The sequence below is a fragment of the Chaetodon trifascialis genome, chromosome 20 (assembly GCF_039877785.1).
Source record: "Chaetodon trifascialis isolate fChaTrf1 chromosome 20, fChaTrf1.hap1, whole genome shotgun sequence".
Taxonomy (NCBI): Eukaryota; Metazoa; Chordata; class Actinopteri; order Chaetodontiformes; family Chaetodontidae; genus Chaetodon; species Chaetodon trifascialis.
In genome coordinates this window covers 22,730,073-22,743,908 of record NC_092075.1, presented here as the reverse complement: position 1 = coordinate 22,743,908, position 13,836 = coordinate 22,730,073, and the positions used below count along the sequence as shown (strand labels likewise).

At 39.9% G+C, this 13,836-nt stretch overlaps 1 protein-coding gene across 7 annotated transcripts in view; it reads right to left on the bottom strand.

Moving 5' to 3' along the window:
* dcc (DCC netrin 1 receptor) overlaps nt 1–13,836 on the bottom strand; it is a 427,309-nt gene that overhangs the window by 295,059 nt on the left and 118,414 nt on the right. For all 7 annotated transcript variants that reach the window (XM_070989802.1, XM_070989803.1, XM_070989805.1 and 4 more), the window contains exons 3-4: nt 9,126–9,413; nt 1,456–1,606 (exon numbers count right to left, since the gene is read on the bottom strand). In XM_070989802.1, the coding sequence (XP_070845903.1) occupies nt 1,456–1,606; nt 9,126–9,413 (439 nt within the window). The remainder of the gene's footprint in view (nt 1–1,455; nt 1,607–9,125; nt 9,414–13,836) is intronic.

Here is a 13,836-nt window from a genome sequence, read left to right as displayed (position 1 = left end):
CCAGTCATGGACCCAGCAGATTCCACCTCATCGTCGGTCAACTTTGAAAGGCTTGAGGGCGTCCTCCAGCGCCATGTCCACAGTTGCTGCAGCTGGACAATACACAGTATTACCTGCACAAATGCAGAGGCTACTTGACGCCAAGACCCAGTAGGTGGCTCTGAGGCTATCTTCAGTCCAGCCTCTGCTAGCCCTGGCCCTGGAGTGGGCTAGCTGCCGGCCAGCTAACTCCCTGCCAATTCCAGTACATGAGTCAGCTAGCCACCAACCTGAGTCGGTCAGTCACCGGCCTGCTAGTCTCCTGCCAGCTCCAGTCTCAATGAATGGTGTCCTTGGGGATATCCTCCCAGACCTGGTTCAGGGCATTGGTGAGCTCCTGAACAGTTAGTGGTAGTAATTACTCTGACAGTTTGGTCAGAAACATGCACACCAGTAGCCTGCTGGGTTGATGCCCCTCTATGTCCGTGGGCAGCTCTCCTTGTGTAATGCCCAGTCTCCTGGTATCTCCTCCATGCTCTTGAGACTGTGCTGGGAGACACAGCAAACCTTCTTGTGAATGCATGTATGGATATGCCATCCTGGAGGAGCTGGACTGCCTGTGCAACCTGACTGGGCTGCAGGTACCCATGCTAGTCAGGAAGGAAAAAGATGGAGCAATTGCTTTTGGCCACCACATGCAAAACCATTCCCTTTTTTGGGGGTTGTATTGCTGTTGCTTCTCCATTCCACTTGTTGTCACTTTCATGTAATTGAGTCATGTGTATTACTGTGATGATTAAGTGTTCCTTTAATTTTTTTGAGCAGAGTATTTCTGTTGTTGTCCCACCTGGTCGTTGACCACTCCATTGTTTTGCATTGTGGGACACAGGAGTCAAGAAAGACTGGTCCAATGCATACTGGAGATTTTCAGTAAAACATCCAGGTATATTTGACAAACTGCAGATTTTGCATACTCAATACGACATGCTTCATTTTGGCCAAATCAGTCCATACTGTTAGAATATTTGGCATTTTTAAATACAGCCTATATGTACTGCTTTACTTCCTTTCTTCCTTGCCAGATTGTTAAATCAGCACCTTGAGCTACAGTTAGTCTTCACCCTCGGCCTGCTTTTGTCTACATTTGTGTTCACCCCATTACCCTACTATACTGTATATCACCCCTGACAGAGAGTTGACAGATTACCTTACAGCTGTGAACAAGCCTCTTGGTGAGGATGAAGATTCCAACTGAGGCAGAGTTTAGTGATGATGACCATGTTTTAATCCTAACTTAGTTAGTCACTTGATTCTTAGTTAGTCGCTTGATTCTTGGTTACGAGGTTTCATATCTTCATAAATAGCAATTTATGATGGATTGCAATAAAAACATTTGACGTGGGCAAAACTATACCCCAAGTGCATACTGTTGGTGACAGCGTGTGATATAAATACAATCAGCAAGATCAGACAAACCAGCTCTGGATCAGTTCCTCTCCTTTTCTCCACTGGATGCTTGGAGTTGGATATCCAGAGGCAGAGCATTCCAGCACGGCATCAGCTCCCAGCAGAGCCGTTACTCTGGATGGACGCTGGAGGAACTGGAGGTTCCTGCTCACCCCAGGCTCTGAGAGACAGAGACAGAAAGAGAGGTGGGCTGAAACATGGTCCATATTCTGAGATACACTACATGGCCAAAAGCATGTGGACACCTAAACATTGCAGCTGTATGTGATAGTTGAGTGTGTCATTATGAAACAGTGGTTGGTGATTAATCTGCTGTTATAACAGCCTCCACTCTTCTGGTTTCAGGATTTCAATCAAATGTTGAAATCTTGCAGCAGGGATTATCTCACACAAGGGGATCACTGAGGTCCTACAGTGATGCTGAGTGATAAAATCTGGCTCACAGTCTGTATTTCACTTCATCCAAAAGCTGTTGGATTAGGTTTAGGTCAGGGCTCTCTGCTGACCAGTCACACTAAACCAGAAAAAAAAATAAAAAATCTTTATACGGCTGTGGAGAAATGCATGTGTTGTGGTTTTTTTTTTGTCTCTTTTCTTTTGTACATAGCAAAGCATAATAATACAACTTGAGGACCATTGATGGGGTCGCTGTCATTGGTGCTGAAAGGACAGTCATTTTTTTTAGGGAAGAGTCATAGTTTGGGTTAAAATAACTAATCAGTTAAGGTTAGGGGATCGGTCATCATGTTTACAACTGTAAAACACTGTTTCTGATTAGGGAATGACCATGGCTTAAAGACACCAATGTCTCTAAGAAATAGGAAATGAGCAGTGCTCTCCTATGGAAAAGTTTTCTGGACCCATCCATCCAGCACAACCTCCTCCCGGCATGGGTTCAATCTATAGCAACATCACACTACTTTCACCTTTGCTCCTGATGGGCATGGTCATAATTACTGAGGCTGTTACCGTTTTTCACTTGAACATAAACATATTATTGTTTTGAGGCATTTGGAACTGAACTGAACTGAACTGAACTGAACTGAATTGAACTGCTCCCCCTCACCTTCAAATCCCTTCACAACCTCGCCCCTTCCCATGTCACTGACCTCATACACCTCTGCTCAGCAGATGCCAACCTCCTTTCTACCACTCTCAGGACCAAGTGCTGGAGTTGGGGGCACAGAGCCTTCTCAGTTGCTGGCCCCACACTCTGGAACTCACTCCCCAAATCCCTCTGTAACTACACTGACCTCATCACATTCAAATCACTCCTCAAGACCCACCTCTTTAGATCAGCTTTTAATGTTTGAATTGTTTGGATGTTTTCTTCTTGTTTTTTCTTTTTTGCTTTTGTCTTGTTTCTTCTTCTCTGCTTTGCTTTTATTGGTTGTGGTTTAATTATCTTGTATAGTCTTATTGTTTTTACTTGACTCTTCTCCTGTAAAGTGTCTTTGAGCATTGTTAAAAGCACTCTACAAATACAATTTCTTCTTCTGCTTCTTCTTCTTCTTCTTCTTCTTCTTCTTCTTCTTCTTATTATTATTATTATTATTATTATTATTATTATTATTATTATTTGCTGAAACAGAATTGTCCTGAGAGCACAGTCTCCTTGACCTACTTAAGTCCTCATTAGCATTTCACAAGTGGATGCCACTGAGAGAGAGTGGAGTCAGCAGTTAGAAACAAAAATATGAACAACAGGATTTCTCAGTGTCTGGCAGAAATGAAGATATAAGATACAGCCTAACAGTGCAGGTAAAAAAAATAAATAAATAAGATGTTTAAAAATCAAAGATCACAATGTGTATATTGGAGTAAATGGAAAAAAAAAAACTACAAAGCAGTTAGACATAGACAGCTTTTATTGTCATTCAGTAGACAGCAAGTGAAGACTGAATGAAATTTTGTTTGCAACAAGCTCAACACATGGTTGTCATGTCTAGAAAGTTATGTTAAGTTATGTTTAGTTTAGTCTTGTGTCTATGTTGTCTCGTGGCTTTTATTTTGACATCCCACTTTTCTCTCATTCCAGGTAACTTGCCCCGTCCCTTGTCTGTGTCTCCCTTTGTCCTGTGCCAGTTCGTCTTGCCTTGTTAAGCCAGAGAACCACGCCAGCCCAAGTCACGTTTCTTGTCAGGTTTTGTATTCTTTTGATACTTTGTCTTGCCATTGTCTTAGTCTTGCCTTTAGTTATTTTGATACTTTGTCTTACCTTATTCCATAGCCTGAGTCGCTTACCTCGTCAGAGTGTTTTTTGTTTTGTTTTTCTCCTCTTCAAGAGTGATTTTCTGTTGATACTTTGTCATTAAAGATTGTTAATTTGTACTTTGTCTCTGGAGTCGTGCATTTGGGTTCAAGTCCTAGTTCAGTTGTGACAAGGGTTGAAAAATCTTAAAAAAGAAAAAAGATTTTTAAAAGTATGTGAATACATAGCCAAGTGGGCCAGGTTGTGTTTGCTGTCGGGTTGGCCCAAGGGCTTGAAGGTTCTCACAGAACGATGAGAAACACACACACACGCACGCACGCACACACACACACACACACACACACACACACACACACACACACACACACACACACACACATATTCAACCAGAAGTACTTCTTGATATCCTCTATTTATGCTTGACTATAAATGAGCTTTTAGTCATGAAATGAATCTGAGTGGACTGATTCACAATTTAAAAATATAAAAACATTAATTTTGAATTTACAAAAGTTGTTTCAACATCCACAGGTCACACCTGATGTTTCCTGCAGCAGGGAAACATCTGTCTGATTCATGTATGACAACATACACACATGCACACACATGCACACACACAAACCACATGTACACACACAATAAATTAGATGTAAATTTGTTTGACCTCAGGATTTAGAAACAAAAAACAAAAGAAGCAAAAACAAAAGACTATGTTATCTGTAATATTTCTGAAATTCATGAGCCTCAGCTACAATCTCTATAGAAAGAGAAGCAAATCAGTTAATCTGAAAGAGACCTGATTCATACTGCAAACTGTCATACCAGGTTTCTGCAACATGTAATCTTTAGCTTCAGCTTGCCTTTAGAAAAGCACACAATATAATTACTAGTAGAGGCGGACAGAGTACACAACCTCACTACTTGAGTAAAAGTACAGATACTCCTTGTCAAATATTACTCCAATACAAGTAAAAGTAGCTTAGTCAAAATATTACTTAAGTAAAAGTATTAAAAATATATATCAGGAAATACAGAAAAGGAAATTAGCTTTATTGTCATTATACAACACACTGATGCGATTCTGCTACAGACACGTTTATTGCTCAAAAATAAACAAATAAATGCAAGAGGCCTCACAACACAGACATTAATTGTAACATTCAGTGTATCCTTTTTTAGATTGCTGTTTTTAAATGAACAGCTTTGCCTCTAATGAAATAACAGATGTGAACATTCTCTCAAATTAAAATTAAACTCCCAAAAATGACCTGAATAATCCCCATCAAAGACAGCCCCACCTCACTAACGTGTGCACGCACGCACGCCACCTTGGACTCTTGGATATGAAGTGTATAAAAAAAATGAACAGAAAGTCAACTTAATCATTCAACTGCACTGCGACCTTCATATTTTTAAACTGTTTAAAAATAGCAACTATGATACTACAAGCGTAGACAAATACGTTTGAAATGTTCATCTGCAATTTCACATTAAGCTAGCTAGCTCTACTTACATACTGCGACAGGCTTTTTCAGGTTGGATGACGAGTTTTTGTAGGCCGTGACATAATTTGTTCGCGGTAAGCTCAACAAACATTTGAACCAAAGCGAATCCGTTTTGGTGTCAACAATCTCAAACATAGGCTTGAGATAAGGCCACAGGTGCTTGGGGGGATTTTCTCTAGCAGTTTCTTCCTCCATTTCTTCATTCATTTTCCTCCACATGCATCCACACCACCAATATTAAGTTTTATGGTATGATGTAGTACGGAAATGTGGCTAAGACAAACCATAGGCAAATCAGCAGAAAGTTTATTTTCTCAGAAGCGCAAAAGTAGCGAGTAACGAGAGCATCAATTGAAATGTAGTGGAGTAAAAAGTACAATATTTGTCCTTCAAATGTAGTGGAGTGAAAGTAAAAGTATCCCCCCAAAATAATACTCAAGTAAAGTACAGATACTCAAAAACTGTACTTAAATAAAGTACTCAAGTAAATTTACTTTGTCCACTATTACCCACGTCATTTCATTCCAAATAGTAATGTTATCATTGTAATGCTTAACGTTATCAACAAAGATGGAGTACATCATTGCTTTGAGGAGGAGGAGGAGGAGGAGGAGGCCAAGGATTTACCATCTAAGGACCTCATATTTAGACATGAGTGACGTCAATCTCCTCCTGGCAGAAGTTTGGGTGTCGGACACTTTCCTGTGTGGGCTCAGTCATCCTCAAAACTTGACATGCATTAGTTATGCTATTATCGTATATGTTAGTATGAATATTGAAGAATGTTGTCATTATTCACTAAAAGGTGTCTGACGCATGTTGTCAATGATGTTGAAATGTCATTGAAAAATTGATCATTTATGTGATTCACTGTAGTGAGAAGCAGATGAGTCTATCGCACGCAATCATTAGTTGAGGTTTTCTCTATAAAATGAAATCACAGCGTTCCTCTGTCAATCATTCTATGTGCGCAAGGTCACAAGACATGCCCCGGAGCGCTGGGTGCGGCAAGCACTCCCTCCACTTTTCTTCTTTGTTACACATCTTCTCGGATGTCTTCTTTGTTTCTCCTTTGTCTCACTTCTTTGTGCTAGACACACTCTTTACTTGCTCTTTACTCACACTAGTTTTTTCGGCATTTCAGTTTGTGGAACTTTAATTTTTGCTCGGCGGTTGTCTTCTGCCTGCCTATTGGCTTGCTTTTTTAATCTTAATCTTTTGAGTTAAAGCCGAACTTTTCTTTTCTTTAACCATTAAGGTAATTACATAATAATCTTTTTGTAGACGTTTCAGACCAACCATTGGAAGTGTTTTCAACTTTATTTTTAACTGAGAATTTTTGGCATACGGCCGTCAACCTCTTTGGACCGAAGTCCTGCAGCCAGCCTTAACCCATCTGTCTGGATCGAATAGCAGCCGAAAGTGTCATTCCTCGTCTGTTGCCGATACCGGAGGCCTTCCGGCTTCATGAAGCATCCCTGTCCAATATCGCCTCTCAACCACGCTTCAACTGGTTCACTTGTTGGACCGCAGCACATATCGGAGCCACGAACAACAGCCTGGGGCCCCCCATTTCAGTTCGGGACCAACCACCATTGGACTGCTGATGGCACAGAAGTAAGCATATTCCATGCTGCTTTGAACAAAGTGTTGGTGTCATAGGCCATAATAATTTCAAATTTCATTAGACTCACTTAGTCATTCATTCAAGAAATTAACACGACATTCGCATCCATATTGTTCCTCGAAACTACTTCTCACTATTGCCAAACTCATTCCTTTTATTATTTTGCTATAGCTTCTTCATCCAGTTGTTTGTGTTTCATCATATAATCCATATAATTTGTCGCATTATTCATATCCATTGTCAATTTTTGTGTTAAATAAATAATACTTTTCATTCAAGTCGTTGTCAGACAGTATCCTTTTGAGCTGGAAATAGATGATCCCTGTATCGAGAGCTTGCGCTTCAGATGGTAAGATTGATCTCCCATTAATTTGTTCATTATTATTAAATCAGCATTCAAAGAAAAGAATAAATAAAATTCTTCTGAGCTGAGGAAGGTTGGTGCCCCTTTTTATATTAACGAGTGCAAACATTAGACCCACGGGTTTAGTGACCTGATTCCCCTATACTCACATGCATAAAGTGAAAGCATTTTTGTTCTGTGTTATTATCATAATGCCTCTCTTAACAGCCACTATAGACATGAGAGTGGTTATGTCCACAGGCTTGTACAGTTGGCTGTCAAAGAACCTGATATTTTCTAAGAGTTGTTGGTCTTTTGTACTGATGATTCATCCAGTAGTTTCATGTCCATCCCTATCTTTAAATGGCAGAAATCAACCAATTACAACTCTTCAGTAAGCCTTTTGTGAAACTGCATCATGTTGATGCACTCCTGACAGCTCAGACTTGCTGTAAAACTACATCAGTACCCCTTAGTTTTACATCTCATCTCTATAGTTAATAATCTGACTGGTTTATCCAGACTCAAAAATACTGGAACAAAGCAGAAAGAAGAAATCATACAGACAATTCCATATCTGTAATCACACCTGGATATGACACATAGGAATAAGATGATGCCATTTGATCATCTATTGACCTTTGAGGCCATCTGATTGTTATACCTGTTAAAAACGTCATAAGGTCAAAGTTCATGCAATCTTTATGTAGTCAGAAAAACTAAAGCTGAAGTTTCATTAAATCTTTATACAAATCAAAGTGAAAAAGAAAAGGATTAAAGTGGAAACCATGTCATGTAAAACCATCTGCATGGCAATAGGCTGGGAAAATGCACTAGCATCTAATAGATTTTAAAAAGTTGATCACTGATTTGATTTTTTTTTTTTACTCAATTCCAGATGTGTCATTTATTTGCCATATTGTTTTGTTTCTATTATTTTATTTGTGATTTTTTTAAATTCAGTCTATGAAAGTATATATGTTGACATATTTACCATTATATATTTAATACTTTATGTTCTATTTTTTATTGACTGAACTGATTTATTTGACATAATGTAGTAAGTAATAATTAGGTGAACATTGAGGTTTAACAATGAATCTGGTGTGTGCCCTCTGAGCTTTCTTCCTACTCTGCCTCAGGGATGCTTGGTCAGGCAAGGATTAACTGCTGGAAACCTGTAAAAGTATATTCAGTTGTGTGTTTGGGTGGATGAAAGGTTTGAAATGTAAAGTACATGAGAGTATTCTGGTGAAGATCGACACTTTGTCTCTAGGGAGCCCCTGTTGGGATTGAACAAAGAAAAACTTCACAAGCTGGAGTCAAAGTGGTGTGTAACCAGGAAGAGAGTGAGCTAACCTGAGCTGTCATCTGAGTGATGAAGTGGACAGTGTAAGGACATGTATAATTGAACCGTGTGGAGTGCATAGAACCTCAGTGGCTGGCAGACTCCCTGCAGACTGATGAGAAGCTGCTTCCTCTCAGCTCAGACACATAATTAAAAACACATCTTACACTCTACATATTCATTATATCACATTTCATTTTAAAATGAGACACCCAGCACTGGGAGCAAATGAACAAAAATTACTACCTGACAAAATTGTGACTGCAGGAACAGTAGAACTCACCATTAAGTGAAATGGTGCAGTACTTCACTGTAACAAGACTGGAAATCTAAGTCAATTTTCCTGAGGTTGATAACACAAATAATATTTCAAATATGTTTAATATTTCAGCCTACAACTTCAATTTATGAGGGCACAGAACACTCTAAAACTAGGCTTACATCTACATTATTGTGGCATGCCAAATCTCTCAGCTGAAACTAAAAAATTTCACCATTTTAGATTCAGTTTGTCTTTAAGGCAGGTAGATCTATTGATAAATTGACTGGAATCATGTGGACCTCAAATTAACATGTGTGCTACCCAATGGATAAATAAACCAAGCAGCCATGTTCTTGCAGTACATCACTGTTTGATCAGTTACCTGGGAGCACTCGGAGCTCAGCGTCTGTCCCTGTCCTGGTGCTGCCAGGGTTGTCGGCCAGGCACCGGTATGTGGCCGAGTCCGGTGGCTGGACGCGGCTGACCTGCAGCAAACCAGATGGCAGCGCTGCAAGACGGGACTCGGAGTCCAAGGTCAGTGGCAGGTCCTCCCGGTTTTTCTGCCAGCGGATGACTGGCATCGGGTCTCCTGAGACCTCACAGCGCAGCAGGGCAGTGTCACCAAGGTACGAGGAGACGGACTCGGTGGGGACTACTACCTTCAGTGGACCTGGAGAGGGGCAAAAGGGAAAGGGGTTTATGATCAGAAAAATTGAAAATTGCTAGAGTTCAAGGAGCGTAAATATTCTATTGATTGCTCTTTGACTCTCACCTCAACTGAACTGAACTGAAGTTTAGTAGACTGTAATAAACTGTTCTGAACAAGCTACACTGAGCTGAACTGCACTGTTGCCATTTGAACTGCACAGCACTGAATTGTAATGATAGGTACTGTTTTAAACTGTACTGAACTGTGCTGAAGTTACTGAACAGAACAGAAATGTTGTGTACTGTACTGAGATGAACTGAGGTACATAACTGAACTTTATTGTGACCTGGGCTTTTGGTGTGGAACCATATGTATGCTTTGGAAGTGTTGAAATCAACTTTCATACTGTTAAATTTCTGTTTGCTGATTTCACATTATACTCAACTGTACTGTATTAAACTGCATTCAACATCAGTCACCTGAAATGTACTGCATTTTAATGTACTGAGAAGAAACAAAACAAAAACACACAGTACCATTAAGAATAAATGAAGAAGATGTGAGCAGACAGAAAAGGTTTCTTGGGTTGCCAAGGACAAGAGAATGACAAAGATGAAAATTGAACAGAAAGAGAAGTGAGGCACAGCAGGTGTAAATGTGTGAGAGAGGACAAGTTAGAGGCAGGAGGACAGATGAAAGTCAGACAGAAAGGACAGAGGGACATGGAGAGTGTGGACAGGCAGTGTTCAGCCTGCTGTCTTTAGGACACACACCATTTCGTGTCTAATCAGGTTCAATTCAACAACAAACACCCTGTAGCCACATAAACACATGACCCTGCTGACTGCCAGCCTCAATCTGCTCTCACACTGAAAAGTCTACTTATATTATCATCTGAAGCTCATGTCTGGTTATGTTTTAATTTCAAAATGGCTGCCCAGGGCTCTGGGCAGATATTCAATATGAGAAATTTGTTTTCTTCTATGTGTCGATGTTGTTCTGAGATCAATGATGTTCTGAGAAATGGTTTAAATGATTAAATGTGAATAATTTCATGTCAGAAAATGTGAAATATTGTTTTTCTTGCCACCTCCTTATGAACCCTGTGACACAAGATGCACACCTCCCTGAAACACTGAAATTAATAATGATTAAGACAGGATTGTCTGAGATGGATTCACATATGCATGCATCATTTTTCAGGGGCCACTGCTGCATCGAAGGGAACATAAACGTTACTGTGAAAATTGCATTCATCCCCTTAGTTCATCTATGCAGTGTCTCCAGCTGCCTCTCAACCTCATGGTAACAACAAGACATCACTACTCCTGGCAGGTAATATTAAATATTTCCAACAACTAGATTATGATTAGATTAGATAGCACGAATGCATCAGGGCTTCAAACAGTAGTTACACTAACACACAAACAAACAGGATACAGGATATTTCTGTTTATGTACATATTAGACAAATATTAATCAAATGAACAATGTGCTAGCTTTTTATCCCTGCTTAAAGTCTTTATGTTAAACTAGACTGTCAGTCTCAGAGAGAAACAGAATGAGGCTGTTTCCAAAACCTGTAAGTCAAAGATGTCAGATGCCTCCTAAATGATGTAGCAAAATTAGCTGATGATAAATTGTTTATCTACAACAGACAGACATTACAGGAAACCAGGAGTTAAGTGTCTTTGAACACATTTAAAATAATATTTTAAAGAAAGAAATGCTTCTGTTCGCTTTGCGTAAAAAAAAAATATTTTGACAGACAAATTTTTTTGGTTTTCTCATAGCTGTTCTCTTGCGTTTTAAAATTCAAAGTGTAATTTTCAATTTTAAGTGTAGGTTTCCAATTCCGAGAGTCCCAAATTTCTGTCAGCATATGAACCCTTTGATGAAGACCTCTTATCTGACGAAGTGACAGAAAAATCAACTTTCCCTTCCTTTTCTCCAAGAGAAGTTCAGTTTCATTCAATCAAAGGGGAGTCGCTGCTGAAATTGGGTTTGTGCATTTTCATAGTTGCAAGGAGTTGAGACACTGACATTATACAGATCAGAGGTGACAGGAATGCTGATATGAATTTGGATCATGTTTCTTATATAAGTTGTGCTGCTGTCTGTTCCTATGTGGATCACACTGCAGCCTGCAGCTTCACATACACACAAACATAAAACATGCACTCTTGTTTTTGTAAGAACACAGTATTAATTCAGTTTTAATTCCTGGAGGCTTAACTGCTACATGTCTAATTCACAAATCTTCAAACAAATGTTTTAAGCTCACTATCAACGCTAGGTCTTGACCCTACCACAACGCAGTTACTTGCTGTTGGTCCTCCCAAATGAGTCCTCATAAATATTGGTGTGGGTGAAACAAGTTAACAACAACTTCCCAGAATAGCACCATTTCCATGAGTAAAACATTGGCTGAAATCTGTCCGCAACCTGAAGGCTGAAGATTAATCTTAACATTTACTTAAGATAAATGTTGTTTACAGAGTAAAAACAGATATATTTCTAGGTTTTTATTAATCAGTGTACATCAATGCAAAGTGTGGAGCAGAGAGTTCACAGTGATCTTTGGTCGGATCAGAGATTCTGATCATAAAGAATCATGCAGGATGGGAGGATAATGAGGAGAAGATAAAGATAAAGAGAAAATAAATAAAGAAAGACAGGAAAGGAGCTTGAAGAACTTCAATTCTGAATTAAACATGCCTCCACTTCAACTTCCTGTTTTAGGATTAACAAACCAGTGAACTCTACTCTCTGTAACTCCCCCCGATAAAAAATATGTCTTAAGCTTCAATGGTAGCGGTGGCTGTCTCCCTGCTGTTCTCATCCTTCCAAACAGACCAAAATAACTCAGATGGATAATAATCACAGCAAACAGGCAAGGGCAGCAGAGGGATTTGGGGACCCTCATCCTTGGAATCTTCGCCTTGGGAACGATTATCTGCTTCTGTGGGTCAAACCTCACTCCTCCTCACTGCCACTAATTGGGATTTATCCAAATCCTCCAAGAGTCGACAGCTAATCGGGCATAAAAATACTGCAGGCCGTTCCGTCTTTCCCTCCACCACTGTGAACTAAGAAGTTTGAAGATGATAGTTTTTTTTTTTTTTAATTTATTTTGTCTGACTGAAACCTGGCTGTGTCATGCAGAGTGTAGTAGCCTAAATGAAGCTACTCCTCCGAGCCATATTAATACTCACATTCCTCGAGGCAGCGGCTGAGGATGTGGACTTGCAGCCATTTTTGATTCGAGCCTATTAGTCAACCCTAAAGCTAAACTCAACTATAACTCATTTGAACGCCTTGCTCTTACTCTTTCACATGAAAAATGGAAAACAGTGCAGCCAGTTATATTTGTTAAAGTGTACCGCTCTCCTGGTCCTTATTCTGAATTTATATCTGAGTTCTCTGAGTTTTTATCAGGTTTAGTCCTTAAAACTGCTAAAGTAATTATTGTAGGTGACTTCAATGTACTTGTGGACGTTAATAATGGCAACCTTACCACTGCGTTTATCTCAGTATTAGACTCAGTTGGCTTCCATTAGAATGTACATGAACCGACTCACTGTTTTAACCACACCCTCGACCTTGTTCTGACATATGGCATTGAAATCGAAGACTTAATAGTCTCCTCACAGAATCCTCTTTTATCGGACCATCATTTAATAACTTTTGAGTTCATATTACCAGACTCCCTGCCAGTAGGCAAAAATTCTTATACCAGACTCCTGTCTGATAGTGATGTAGTTAAATATAAGGATATAATCCCAACAGTATTTAATTCAATGCTATGTTTCAATACAACAGAGGATTCTTATGTTAACCTTAGTCCCTCCCAAATTGACTACCTGGTTGATAGTGCTACAGGTTCATTGCATTGGACATGACTCTGTTGCCCCCCTAACAAAGAAGATAATAAAATAGAGGAGGTTAGCTCCATGGTATACCCCTCAAACCAACAAAGTAAAGCAAACTTCACAGAAAATGGAAAGGAAATGGTGTTCTACCAATTTGGAAGAATTTCGTTCGCCTGGCAAGACAGTCTTAAAATATACATGAAAGCCCTCTGCAGTGCTAGGGCAGTCTATTACTCTGCACTAATAGAGGAAAATAAAAACAATCCCAGTGTCACAGTCTGCTCTCCCCCTCTCCTGCTCTGCTGCTAAGCCACACCCCTCATCAGCTTTACTGCTTCCACCTGCTGCTGTCACCTGCTCACCATCTCCAATCAAGCCACTTTATATGTAGCTTCACTCCACTCACTCTTTGCCAGATTGTCTTCGCTTTCATGCCTGACTCTCCAGCACTTGTTCCCGGACTGCTTACCTGGTATCGACCCAACTCGCCTCTGACCTTTGCTTCACATCTCAGCCCCGGTAAATCCACCAGCCTTCTATCCCCGACTACGAGTATTGCCTGCCTGCTTTCT